Here is a 14,977-nt window from a genome sequence, read left to right as displayed (position 1 = left end):
TCTTAGCTAGCCTCACAGAACTTGTCCACTGTGCAGTGGGCCGGCTTTCTCTCACAGCTGTAGCAGGTCTCTTTTCTCCACTGTCTCACAGTTCATACTCTGTGAGACCACAGGGACTAACTTCCAGGGCAGGGAGGGCTTATGTGCCCAAGCACCAAATCCTTGTTCACGTGTATCTGACTCATGACCCAGGTGGCTCCTCCCAGAGGTTTCCCAGGGTCTATCATTAGAGATTGCAAATAGAAAAATGCTTCACGTTTGAACGATGGCAAGAAACTTTCTCCAAGAGTAGGGGAAGGCAGGTCCTTAATTCACTGTGTTAAAGACCAGCAAGATTTTTGTCCCAAACAGCTTACAGTCCATTTGTGTTGACATATCAAATATTTACACACAAATAGTATATTTGCTATTTACTGTGTAGAATATCAAACATTTACACAAAGTGGAGTCGTGTTTAATACTTACATAAGAATACAGGCAGCATTAGAAGCTGAACTAACAGCATCGAAGGCATGACCAGCCAGGGGGCTGAGTGAGTGGTCGGGAGGCAGCAGAGGGCTACAGGTCCAGGGAGAGTGGTGACTGGGGGAACACACGTACCCCACACAGAGCTTTGTCTCATTTGTTCTGTCCCCCAATGCCCCAAGCCCTGGTCTGAACTCTGCTGATGGACTGCTCTTCTCTGCCCTGCTGCAGTGGGTGGAGGTGGGAGAAAGGGAGGGGAGGAGAGGGGGAGGGGAGGGGAGGAAGAGAGGAGAAAGGGGCGGGGGAGGGGTGGGGGAGGGGAGGGCAGGGAAGGGAGCTTGCCTGTTGGTCACCGTCCCTGGGAAAGGGGGCTGGGACAGCTCACCGTCCTAGTGCTTGAGATGACCTTGAGGTAGAATTTATTTTAAAGTCTTAGAACATCAGCCTCCATGCTTCAGTGTGTGGTCTGTAGAGGAAGAGCTCTCGGGGAACGGGTGCCAGGTCCATGGCCGGATGCACACGCAATCTGCCTCCTCTCTCTTTGTCCAACCTCCCAACGAGGATGAGATAAGCCATGTTACACCCACGGCACCACCCAACCTGACTGTGCACTTTAAACCCACTCTCCAGCCCGTCCACAGGCCAGACACAAAGCCCCAGGACACAGTTCCTGCCACTTGCTGTCCACACAGCGGCCCCTCTGCCCCACGGGCCCCGGCCGTCTCTGCTTCCCACGCCTCACAGAACCCTGGCTTCCCATCCACCCTGATCAACGCCGGCCGGCAGGGGACATGAGGGACCTGGACAAGACTGCACACCGAGTCCCTGCTGGCCTGGGAAGCCCCATCGGCCGGTCCTGGGCCCTGGAGAGGCGCAGGGTAACTCTGTCACCATCCGTGGTTCCCAGTGGGGCGGCCAGGTCACTGTGCTCAGTTACACGTCTGTCTGCAGGTGGATATCGGTGCTGCCCTCTTCCTGATCACTCAGCCCAACACCCCCTATAATTAACCAGGACCCCTCCTTCTCCTCTCTTGCCATCAGGAAGGACCTCTGATAATTGACACGTGATCTCTGCTGAGAAAGAGGGCTGAGCGGGAGACACCAGAAACCAAATCAGAACAACTTCCCTCCCCTCTTCTCCAGAATGGCGAGATGAACACACTGCGAAGCATCTGGGCTGGGAGTGGGACGCCCCCTCCCATCTCGGACTCATCAGCACCAGCTCCGGAGCACAGGGTGCACGGGATGAAGGGACACCAGCTTCTGCAGGATAACCGGGCCCCCGACCTTCCCGCAGAGGGACTTGCTCGCTGGGCCCAAGCATCCTGCCCAGCAGCACGTGGACAGCATACTAAGAGGCTGTGCAGAAGCAAGGACACATTTCAACACAGAACACTGACTGGCCCGTGGGGTCGTGGGTTTGGGAATGTGCATGACACGACCACAGTGCCACAACCCCAGATGCAGGCCGCAGAGCTACACGGGCAGGGGCCCTGTTTAGTTCTCTGTTCATCCCCATCCCCTCTGCAGCGACCAGCCGGAAGATGGGCACCAAGAGCATGGACGCACTGGGGCCTCCTGTGTCAGCTCAGTGGTCTCTCCCTGGAATCCACCTCCTCCTCTGACTCCAGTGAAGATCCCACCCAATCCTCATGGCCCACATCGAGTGTCACTGCCTTTCACCCTCCTGTGAAACAAGGTGCCCTCTCTGGGCCCCCAGGCGTTTGGGCCAGTTCCGCCTCCGTTCTCCTGGGCCCAGTGCATTCTCGTGCCCTGTGCACTGGACCACCTGGTCTGTCCTCTAAACCCTGGAGGACAGGGACTGCTTTATTTTCTTATCTCTGTCTTCAGAGATTATCAGCACTGTGCGGTAAGTGGCGCCCATGGGGACACAGTGCAGCTCAATAAACACTGGGTGAATCAAGAGACGAGTCAATGTAAAACACAGAGTGCGTCTCAAACCTGTCCCTGTGGGAGATGCTGCCCCAAGACACCACCTCATCCCCTCAGGTGGGCACCGGAGAGGCCCTCACACATCCTAAGCCCACCTCCCCCATCAGAAAGAGGCGCCAACCAACATGTTCCCAAGAACAGGCACAAAAAAAGCTTTTAAGAAGATGACAAATATGTAAGTAACAGAAAAAAAGAGAGCTGAAGAAAATAAAATGCAATTTGGTTTGAAATATTTAATTTAGCCATACAAAGAAATGTAATATTTCGCGGCATGTCTGGAGTAATGGTCTCATGAGGAATGGGCTTTTTCATGGTAGAATGTGGGCATTATACTCTCTACTATGTAATTTCCTGTTATGAATCAGAGTCTGCAGTTCCAAATGGCCCCAGGATTACTTATAATTATTTCTTCTCTTTTCTTCTTGAATTGTATTATCAACTGATGAAACTCTTGAGTCTCTCATTCAATTCCTTTCTTTTATATCATAAGGCTGATGCACTGGGTCTCCTCCAGGTTATATGTAGTCATGCTGACAGAGGTTAAAATGACCTGAGGCAGCCACTGTTTCAACCGGAGATTTAATTTCTCTAATTGACATGCATTTCCCAGAACTGCTGGCTTAAAAATGATAAAAGATCTTGCTGTCTAATGTGATTTACTCTAATACAAATTTCTTCCCACCCCTGCAAGGAAATTCTCTTAATGTGACACTTCCCACAAGAGCCCTTCATAAAAAAGAAGAAAAAACCTTTAAAAATTTACATAGAAATATTATATTTGATGTATAACTTAAAAATTTAAATCTAACAGCCCTGAATATTGACATTTCTTATGAGTTCTATTTACTAAAGGGATCTGAATGTGGTAAGTAATTTAAGGCTAAATATATTCTCAGCCAGTTGTTCACAGTAGGCATTTTAAACAATTTAGAGTTTTCTAGTTTCTGAGCTTATATACAAGCCTGCTTATACAATTGTTTTAGCAGTTTCTTTTGAAAATATAAATAAAATTGACAAACCTTTAGCTTATTATCTAGAAAAATAAGAGAGATGACTCAAATTAATAAAATTATAAACAAAAAAAGGAGACATTACAACTGATACCAAAGAAATCCCAAATATTGTAAGAGACAACTATGAAAAATTACATGCTGACAAATTAGATAACTTAGTAAAAATGGATAAATTCCTAGAAACACACAACACTCAAGACTGAATCATGAAGTAATAGAAAATCTGAACAGACAAATAATGAACAAGGAGATGAAAACCTCCCAACAAATAAAAGCCCAGGGTTAGATAGCTTTACAGATGAATTCTACCAAACATTTAAAGAAGTAATTCCAATCCTTCTCAAATTCTTCCAAAATATTGAAGAGGAAGGAACACTTCCAAACTCATTTTATGAGGCTAGCATTACCCTGATACCAAAGTCAAACAAAAACACAACAAGAAAAGAAAATTACAGGCCAATATCCCTGAACATAATGCAAAATCTTCAACAGAATACTAGCAAATTGAATTCAAGAGTTCATTAAAATGATCATAGGCCATGATCAAGCGAGATCTATCCCTGGGATGCAAGGATGGTTCAACATCTGAAAATTTTAAAATGTTATACATCACATTAACAGAATGATGAATAAAAATCATATTATTATTTCAATAGATGCAGAAAAAATTCAAACAAAATTCAAACATCCTCTTATGATAGAAACTCTCAACAAATTAGGAATAGAAGGAATGTACCTAAACATAATAAAGGCCATATATTATAAGTCCACAGCTAACATCATACTCAACGGTAAAAATTTAAAAGCTTTCCTTCTAAGATCAGGAACAAGACAAGGATGTCCACTCTCGCCACTTTTATACAGTACAGTATTGGAAGTCCTAGCCAGATCAATTAAGCAACTAAAGGAAATAAAATGCATCCAAATTGGAAAGGAAGAAGTAAAACTGTCACTATTTGCAGATGGCATGATACTATCTATAGAAAACCCTAATGACTTCCCAGAAAAACCATTTTAACTAATAAATGAATTCAGTAAAGTTTCAGGGAACAAAATAACATATAAAAAATCAGTTGTATGTCTATCAATACAGATTTATAGTTACTGCTTTATGAAGTTATCTTTTTACTTTTACATCAGATAAGAAAAAAGCATAAGCAAGAAATACATTTATACTGTGTCTCATATTTCCCTATGTAGTAACTTTTACTGGCCCTCTGTATTTCTTCACATGGATTTGAGTTTGTGTCCAGTGTCCTTTCATGTCAGCCTCAAGGACTCCTTTCATTATTTCTTGTGGGGTAGGTTTACTAGTGATAAAGTCTTTCAGTTCTTAACTGAGGAGGTCTTAATTTTTCTTTCAATTTTGATGGATGGTTTTGCTGAATATTGAATTCTTGGTTGCCAGTACTTTACTTTCAGCACTTTGAATATGCCACCCCACTTTCCATCTCATTAAGGATCCCATGGACCTGATGAGTTGCTTCACTCTTGCTGCTTATGTAATACGGAAGAACAAATCTGACTCCATATTGGATCTGTTTCTTTTACTTTCTTTGTATACTGCTTTTGCTAGAAATTAAATACGTTGGCTATAGCCTGAAATATACAGGGTAGCCCATTCTCAAGGCTCTGACCTTTAAAGGTATAACTCTTTTCCATTCATATAGAGATAAAAAGTTGCAGAACAGAGAACAACATTTGTCTTGTTGGAGGTTTACAGGAACAACGTTACCTGACCTACCTGACCTACACGGACAGCTGCAAGAACGAAGGATTCCAGCACCAAGAAGTTTTCAACAACTAACCACACCCCCTCCCCTTTTAGTATAAAAGGAACCTGAATTCTAACTCAGGAAAGATGGTTCTTTAGGACTCTAGTCCACCATCTTCCAGGTCTGCTGGCTTTCCAAATGAAGTCGTTATTCCTTCCTTGCCCCAACAATTTGTCTCTTGATTTACTGGCCTGTTGTGCAGTAAGCAGTACGAGCTTGGACTCAGTAACACAGATCCTTTCTCTCTTTGTTTTTCAACCATTTGACTCTGATATGTCTAATGTGCATTTCTTTGAGTTTTCCTGTTTGGAGTTTTTGAGCTTCTTGGATGTGTAGATTAATGTTTTCATCAAATACAGGGAGTCTGGGGCCATTATTTCTTCAGATATTTTTTCCTGCCTCTTTCTCTCCTATCCTGGTACTCCCATTGTGTCTATGTTGGCATGCTTGACGGTATCCTGCAGGTCTCTGAGGTTTTCTATTACTTCATTCTTTTTTATTTTTGTTTCTCAAACTATATCATATATCAATTGACCTATTTTAAAGTTCACTGATTCTTTCTTCTGCCTGTTCAAACCTGATGTTGAGGCCCCACAGTGAATTTTAAATATTGTACTTTTCAACTCCAGACTTTCTATTTGGTTCTTTTTGTAACTGATCTCTCTATATTTGGTGAGACATGGTTCTCATACTTTTCTTTGTGTTTTAAACATGGTCTCTTTTAACTCTTTGAACATATTTAATACAGTTGACAATGTCTTTGTCTAGTAAGTACAACACCTGTGCTTCCTCAGGAACAATTTCTAATGATTGATTTTGTTCTCTGTGCATGAGCCATATTTTCTTGTTTCTTTGCATGCCTCATAATTTTTTGTTTAAAGCTAAACTTTTTTTTTTTTTTTTTTTTTTTGGTACGCGGGCCTCTCACTGTTGTGGCCTCTCCCGTTGCGGAGCACAGGCTCCAGACGCGCAGGCTCAGCGGCCATGGCTCACGGGCCCAGCCGCTCCACGGCATGTGGGATCTTCCCAGACCGGGGCACGAACCTGTGTCCCCTGCATCGGCAGGGAGACTCTCAACCACTGCGCACCACCAGGGAAGCCCTAAAGCTAAACATTTTAAGTAATGTAATGTGGCAGCCCTGGAAATCAGAATCTCCACCCCCCTCAGGGTTTTGCTATTGTTGCTCTTTGTTGTTTGTTTGTTTAGTGACTTTCCTGAACTAATTCTGTAAAGTGTACTCTTGTGTGTGACCACTTAGTGGTAAGCTAATGATTAAGCAGGGATTTCCTTAAATGTCTGGAACCAACAAGTCTCCCAGTCTTTGCCAGGGGACTCTGTGTGCATGGTGGGGACTCTGTGAGCATGGTGGGGCATGTCATCAACACACAACCAAGCAGGTAACAACTTACCTGAGCCTTTACTTCCTTCTTGCACAGAGCCTCAAGATCAGTCAGAGGTAAAAAGTAAGGGCCTGCTCAGGTCTTTCCTAAGTATGAGCACAGCCTCTGGATCCCCAGGAACGTGCTGGAGCTTTCAAAGCCCCTTTGGAGATCTCACTCCTCAGATTCACCTTCTGAGCTTTTTGGTTAGTCTACTGTTTGCCCCAACTCTTATCTACACCTCAGGCAGCCACAAAGGTAAAGACTTCCTATAATTGTTTTTTGTCAAATACCCCTGGATAAAAGGTTCCAGGGGAGGCCTCTGAGTCAGGTCAAATGAAGACAACCTTGTGAGCAGGGTCTGCCCGGTTGTGATTCTTATGCGCTGCTGGTCCTCAAGGCTACTGAAGAGCTGGGGGCGGAGGTGAAATGGGGCAAGTCAAAGTTCACAAAGCTCCCTGTTCACACCAAAATTCAGTCATTTGGATAAACACTTTCCAGACTGTTGCAAACTTTAATTTCCATAGTTCTTAAAAAAGTTGATTCTGAGAATTTTTAGTAATTTTCTCACTGTTTTTATGGAGGAAAATTTTGCAAGCTCTTTATTCCACCATTTTCACTGATATCACCTTTTTTTAACTGTTGCATTATATTCCATTGTATGAACTTAATATCATTTATTTTTTTCCATAATATATTTTCCCCCAACGTTTTACTTGGAAAAAATTTAAACCTTTAGAAGTGTTGTAAGCATGGTAAAGTACCCATATACCATCATCCAGATTCACCAAGTGTTAAAGTTTTGCCATATTTCCCCCCTCCCTCCCTCCCTTCCTTTCTTCCTTCCTCTGAACCATTTGAAGTTGCAGACATCACGGCAACTTCACTTTCAAAGATAAGTACTCCCCAAGAACCAGGACACTCTCCTTTATAACATTATAACAATGTAATAATGACACTCAAGAAATTTAACACTGTCACAATACTATAACCTATATGCCATGTTTGAATCCCCCACAGAACAACTTGGAATACCTAAAAATACAGGCATATCTCCACAAAGAGCTGGTCACCAAGCAGAGTCATGCTTAGCCCCTTCTCTGGCAGATGCCCAGTGAGATGGCCACAGGCCTAGGTGCTGCCTTCACCTATGAGGTGCTTCCCAGGATCCAAGACTCTTTATCTTCTAGGAAGGAATTCATTGTGTAGCTTTTTTCATTTTAGCAGATGAGATTCTTATCTAAAACGTCCTTGTTTATGAAAAAATATTAAAACAAAGCAACAATTCTCAAATTTCAGACAACTTTCCCCCCAATTTTCTTTTGAAATGTTCTGATAAAATGTTCCTGAGGGTACACATCAAGCAAACCCCTTCAAAGAGGCATGAAATGTGGACAACACCATGGCAACAGGGCATTTTCCTGACAACACACACACACAAAACCCTCTCTCAGACACATACTCACAGGACAGGGCAGTATCTCAGTTCTAGTGCTTCAACGTCAGAGGTGATTCTACTGAAAGATGCCTTTGTGTCCTGACGAGTGGACAAAGATGAAGATACCATGCAGTAAATTATAACTCATGCAAATCCACCAACCAGTATGAATTTTTTTAAATTTCCTAATACACAGCTCCAAGCAAATGTCCACCTAGGCCAGAATTCCTCAAAATGTGGGCCATGGACCACCCACATCAGCATCACAGGTTGAGCTCATTCTCAGTGTTGGTTCCCAGGCTTCATCTCAGGCCTAATGACTCAGACTTTCTGGGGCTGGATCTCAGGAATCTGTATTTTAAAAAGCACCCCAGGTTATTCGAAGTACATTTATATTTGAGAACCACTGAGCTAGGGTGTAATCTGAGATTAACTGAAGCTTAGTATGAAAAACTCTGTGGAATAAAAATCAGATATTGAAAACTGATTTGTACTGTTATCTACGTCAGTGGCTTCTAAATATTTTGACCATAACCCTTACCCTTTCAAAAGAATATACTATAAATCATGACACAGCGCACGCACACACGTGCACACACACACACACACTCTGAAATTAAAGTTTCATGAAACAATATTTATCTTTAATACTTGTGATGTATTCTGATAATCTTCTATTCTATTTTGATTTTTTAAAAACACTGCACCTAACCCACTAAATCAATTTCACAACCCTCTAATGAATCACAAACCGTAGTTTGCAAAACACTGCTCTACAGCAATCAACTGAGATGTAAAGCTCGACAGAGTAAGCGTAAACCGAGAGACACAGACACTGCATGCTAGTCACTAAACTGGGGTTTTTCAAGATATTCTTAAAATATATACATTAGCTAGATTTAGAACAGTTTGATCACAATGCTGATAGCCAAATGAAATAAATTTCATTTAAACTGGTTTTAAATCTTATTATTCTCAATGAACAATGATCGGTTTTTGGAGTGAGAATTTAGTGCAATGTTAAGACTTGGAGTCCGGGAGTTACAGACGAGGTTCAGATCTGGCTGTCCCCCTGGGCAGGGGTGGCAGCCTGAGTAACAACCTCTCTAAGCCTCCATTTCTTCATCTAAGAAGTGGGGTTAATAACAGCTTTTATCTCATAAGGTTGCTGTGAATATTAAATGACATCACTCATGTTAATAACAATGGTTATTATATTATTCAAAGATAAGATGCATTTGAATAAAAGCTCTAGCATCTTAAGAGAATGATAAAAATGGTATTTAAATAAAGCTTTGTATATGCGTTTTATATAGATTACAATGTGTGCAAATCTACTACACACCTGGCATTGTCCTTCTCCTGATGAATGAACACTGAACATTTTAAACCTGAGTGAGGCCCAGTGCCAAGGGCTGGAGTTTCAGAAGCATGCGCCACAGTACTACTAAGCAGCGTATAATCTAGTGAGGACAGCAGAAAGAAACGTAAACAGGCAAATCCTATGCCAAGTGCCACAGATAAGAGATGCTGAAGGGGTGTATGGTTACAGTTCAGGGAGGAGAGGACAGGTCAGGATGAGCTCCAGAGTAGGGACCTGGGTGCGGATGCACAGGTAGGGGGTCTGAGGAAATAGGAAGGAGGATGGAGGAAAGGCCAAACCTGAGAGAATAATGGGCATGAAGACAAAGGGTAAACTGAGCCCCCATCTGGCTGTGGGGCAGTAAGTCATCAAAACAAAGTTGGAAGTAAGAGCCAGCTTGGGTACCAGGCTGGGACAGTGGGTGATGAGGAACTTCATCTGGACGGTGGGGCTGCAGGCGGCCGTGGGAAATCAGCTCAGGCTGGTGGCAGAGGGCAGGGCATTCCTAGAGCAACGCCCTGGAAGGGGCAGGACACACCCCACGGCATCAGCGACATCAACGCTGCAGTGTCGCCAGTGAACAGAAAGAGGAATCAACACGGAAAATGGCGCTCCAATGAATTCGCCGAAGCTTCTGCAGCGCTGCTTTAAAGCTGACTCGGGCTCCAGACGCGTCCCCATCACGGTAGCTTCACCTCTGGAAACTTTCCAAGCCACCCCTACCCCTCAAATGATTTTACTTTTCTCGTTCAGATTCATTCTTTGCTCACCACACAACCTTCTGATTGCGAATTCAGCTTGCCAGGTCATGTGATACGGCGGAGAATGCCTTGATAGAATCCTGGGCGCTCCGGTCACTAGAAAGGGTATTTCCTGTAACACTGTCTCAACTGGCCTTCCACTCGTCCATCAGACTCATGGAAAGTTGGTTACACGTATCTATCAGACATCTGATCACCTTCTGATGTCCTCGGAAGGTGCCAGAGCCAACAGGACTGATATCTCAGTCCTGGCTGGGCTTTCGAATCACCTGGATCTCTACTTCAAGATACCCCGAAAGGAGGCAGCTGGCTGCAACCCAGGCCTCCCTCGGGCAGCCCCTGGGGGCGGGGGGGGGGCACCATTTTCCCAAACAATCGTTCTCAATCCTGGCTGCATGTCAGAATCATCTGGGAAACTTGAAAAAGGTCCACACCCAGGGGGTGGCTACTTGCAGAGATGTTAAACCCCATCCACTGGGCAGAGGACGTGAATTCTAGTAACACACTCCTCACTCCTAAGCAGAGATGAAAAGGATATTGCAATGCATTGGAGTCGAGAGATTTCTATTTCACTTACATTTAGGATATTGAATTATTTTATTCCCTTTGATCTCCCTTCAACAGGTACCATAGCTTTAAGCTGGTACTAGTTTTAAACTCTTTTAACTCCTTATTGCTTTAGAACAGAGGTCAGCAAACTTTTTCTGTAAAGGACCAGACAGTAAAGGGTTCAGCTTTGCGAGTCACACTGTATCTGTCACAACTATTCAGCCCTGCAGCTGTAGCCCGAAAGCAGCCATAACTAATACAGAAACAGATGAGCACACCTGCTAGCCAATAAAACTTTATTTACAAAAGTGTGGACAAAATTTGACCAGTGCACTGCTTCAGATGTTTGAATAATAATTAGCATTCTGATCTTGTGCTCGTAACACAAAATTGGTAATAAAGCCTGAAAATAAATACAAAAAGTGCACTCAGTCTCGGCATCTTAGACTTTGACTATCATCCTATTACCATTTACCAAAGACTCAAAACAGAGGGACTTGTTTATATTCAGACCATACGGACCTACTCAGACGACTTCTGCCCCCAGCACCTCTGACCACCCTCCAAGCTGCATCTATGGAGAAACCACCCACCTCGTCGTTCACCTGCAGCTTGCGAACGAGAGGGAGTGGGCAGTGCTGCCAGCTTCCTCACCAGTAGAAAATGCCACAGATATGTACTCATTAAATACATGCTTGTTCATTTCTTCTGGTAAGAAAAACCCCTCTCTTCTGCTTTTGAATACATTTAATCCTCCACGTAACTGATGAACAAGGTAAAAATCCAGAGCTCTCGGTCCAAAAGTGTTGGTTAAACAGCTTCTGTTAATCTAGGGTCCCTCCCCAGCATCACTGGCCCCTGATCTCTCAAAATGCAGAACGAGTGACAGTCAGAAGGGTGAGGCCATTTGCTAAGTGGATGAGAGCAAACCTTGACGAGCGGGGACTGAGAAGGAGCCCCCTGCATGGCTGTGCTCCCCAAGTCCACCCCTGCTACGTGCGGTCCCCAAACCTGCTGTGTCAGGCGGGGGCCGGAGGAGCCCTGCCCCCACCCTGGGTGCTCCGGGCAGTTGTCTCCACTGTCCGAGTTGACACTCCTCACAGTGAGGGCGGGTGTGAGGCAGGTGGTCCCCAGGAAGGAGGGCGCAGAACTCCCACCCCCGACACCACCACACGCAAAAGGCCAGCCCGTCACTCTCTCGGGTTGGGTCGCCTACAGTGAAAACGGCTTGCATGAGCTCAGGTATCTCCTCCCGCGTTAAGGTTCCAGACTCCCCACCGTGGCTCCACATCAGACTTACTTGGAAGTGTTTTCAAGTATTCCCTTGACCTCATTCATTTCTTCTTTTCCAAAGTAAACGACGGTGAGATGAACTCTCCCATCCTGCTGGATGCACATCTCCCTAGAAAACAAAACACGGATGTCTGGTCCTGTGTTCACAGCAACAGGCAAAGCCGAAACAAATACCTATCCTGTAAAGTGCAAAAGGGTCCAGGGAGGGAACTGGGCTGCCAGGAGAGCAGAGAGGGGACAGGACATTCTGGCTGGCTCTTGCTATCACCTGTATTCCTATTTCTCTTACCAAGAAAACCATGAAATTTAAACATGCAGATCTGGTCAATGAAAACTCAGATGCAAGAGGCCACAGGCTCAACCTGCCTCAGGTCCAGCCCATCAGGGCCTGGATCCAGTGTCTAGAATGGCCCTGGGTCTGTACCCTTCTCTGCCACAAGAAATCTACAAAGTACAGAAGACACAAAGCCCAATGTACAGATGAGAACACTGAAGTCCAGCGAGGGTGAGACTGGATTCCTCATCCTTGCCTTTTCTCGTGTGTGCAACACAAATAGTCTTAGAGACTGAACGAGCAAAGGTAAAAGACATTTATTTGTTTAGAACCCTAGAAACCCTGGGGACACCCAGTGTCATGGCTGTGTGGAGGGGCAATGGTCCAAAAGCATAGCTGCTGTACCTCACCCTCCCTAGGCAGATTCCTTCACTGCTCCTCTCTGTGGCTGTTGGTCCCAGGCACCCGGCACACACACGCCAGGCTCCCGGCAGCCCTCCTGGGCGGGGCCAGGCCTACACCTGCCTTCCCCACCAAAGCATATCTGTTATTTGCCCGGGCCCTGTCCTCTGCTGAGGGTTTACTTCATATACATTTGTGTATCACGTGCGTAATGTGTGTTGATGTGTGTATATGGATGTATATGTAAATATATGTGTATAAAAATGTGTTTACGTGTAAAACATATGTGTGTACAGATATGTACGTGTGTGTGTCATTTTAGCAGATTTCTGAAAGCAGATGAATGGAACGATTCTACTGGCAGGATGGTATTTGTGATACGCTGATGCTCTGCATGCCCTCCCACGTCATTCCTTTTATCGCTGTGTTGCAACTTCCCTGAACCCCTGACAACAGTCCACGTCAGAGTCTTTCAGAGTCTCCGATCTCTAACTGCAGAAGCCAATTTATGCAGTGATTTTTATCGTGACATCAAGAAGGAGGGACTGCCTACCTGGGGTTTCTGGGAAGATCAGAGAAGATACTGTTCCTGCACTCAAAAACCTTACTTGAGAAATAAATGAGCTCAAATGAAATTATCAGACACATCGTGGCATTGATAAAAGTTCACAGAATTCAGGGCTTCCCTGGTGGCGCAGTGGTTGAGAAGCCGCCTGCCGATGCAGGGGACACGGGTTCGTGCCCCGGTCCGGGACGATCCCACATGCCGCGGAGCGGCTGGGCCCGTGAGCCATGGCCGCTGAGCCTGCGCGTCCGGAGCCTGTGCTCCGCAATGGGAGAGGCCACAACAGTGAGAGGCCCGCGTACCACAAAAAAAAAAAAAAAAAGTTCACAGAATTCAGAAAGCACGGCCAAGCCTGTGGGCTGGATGGCTGGAACCCTGAAGGATGGGCCGGGTTTGGGACGGCAGAGAGGAGGAGGAGAGAATCCAGAGGGAAGAAGTACTGGGGAAGATTCTATTGACCCTGGGCGGAGGCACCAGGGCTCACCTGGTCAGAGGTTTGGCTCAGAGAATTCCCTCTCTTTCCAGAGGAAGGAAGGGAAGAGCTGATTCTAAAAGCAGATGGAGGGCGGGGCTCCGAGAAGCAGACAAGGGACCAGGAATGGGGCCAGGTGCTATTCCTGCTTCAGAACTGCGTGCTCCCCCAGCCTCAGCCCTGCAGACAGAGCTACCACCCACCGAGCACAAAATTCCCTGTACATAAAAGATCCCTTCTGCAAACCTGCCAGATGACGCTGTAACTTCCTTTGCCAGGGCAGAATAAAAGCCCACACACAGCACCAAGTGCTCGAAAAACTATGCTTTAAAAGTGTGGGCAGTTGGACAAATCCATCCCAGAATCAGCAGAGGGTCACCCACTGAGCCTGAATAAAAAGCATTCTTGCTTTTTCTAGTAACATCTTTGTTGGCATTTTAAAATCCATCAAAGGACTTCCTGTTTTCAAGGAATAAAACAGAGACACGCTGGACATTTACTTTTCATTCACCAGCTCAGGCTTCCCGAAAAGGCAAAGCAGAATTTGTTCCGAGGGCCACCTCCAGGGCCCTTTCTATTTATTCATTTATTCCTTCCTTCCTTCCTTCCTTAACCAAACAATAAATCTTAAAAAAGGAGTAGGCCGTTTCTACCTTTGAGTAGTTCTCCATCTGATTGGAGACTGCATGCTTAAAGCTATCTGCACTGCAGCCAACACACACTGCTGGAGAGAAACACCATCACCAAATGTCTGATGATCTTGTAACTTTCATATTTTTCAAAACACTTCTCACTGGACTCCACCCCCAGAAAGATGTGTAAGCAGGAGTTGTGCAGCTGGGTGACTGTGGGCACAGAGGTGTGTGTTCTGGTGCAATTATCTGTACCTGGACCCACACTCAGGTGCCCTGCTAGCTCGTTTCTGTAACAGCAGGGTGGCGGTGTTTGGGACGAACCTCAGGGAACCCAACTTCCTAAGAACCCTCTGGGAAGCTCTTCGGTTCGCCGGGCTCCACTGCTTTAGCTCCGCACTGGACTATCTTCCACCTTAACCTGGAAGCCTAAAAATTCTGTTTCTATGTCACCAAGACCTTATCTTTTTAGGACTTTAGAGAGGAAACAACAGTTCCTTCTCACCCAGGATATTGTAACACAGAGTATAGAGACTAAATAAGATATCTTTTCAGCCAGAACACATGGATCACAGCCACTTAAACACCTATATTTTTATTTCCCAAGAGGCTGAGAGCACGTCACGGTCTCTGAGTTCTGCT

General features: G+C 45.1%; 1 protein-coding gene across 1 annotated transcript in view; it reads right to left on the bottom strand.

Annotated features, from left to right (window-relative positions):
- The window catches only part of CSGALNACT1 (chondroitin sulfate N-acetylgalactosaminyltransferase 1), an 84,832-nt gene that overhangs the window by 16,275 nt on the left and 53,580 nt on the right, over window positions 1-14,977 (bottom strand). Inside the window, exon 3 of the mRNA XM_082680316.1 lies at window positions 11,998-12,099. Coding sequence (XP_082536442.1) covers window positions 11,998-12,099 — 102 coding nt within the window. The remainder of the gene's footprint in view (window positions 1-11,997; window positions 12,100-14,977) is intronic.

The sequence above is a fragment of the Grampus griseus genome (genome assembly GCF_964374135.1).
Source record: "Grampus griseus genome assembly, chromosome: 21".
In the NCBI taxonomy this organism is placed as follows: domain Eukaryota; kingdom Metazoa; phylum Chordata; class Mammalia; order Artiodactyla; family Delphinidae; genus Grampus; species Grampus griseus.
The sequence above is the reverse complement of the archived record's forward strand: the minus strand, read 5'-3'. Positions and strand labels throughout refer to the sequence as shown.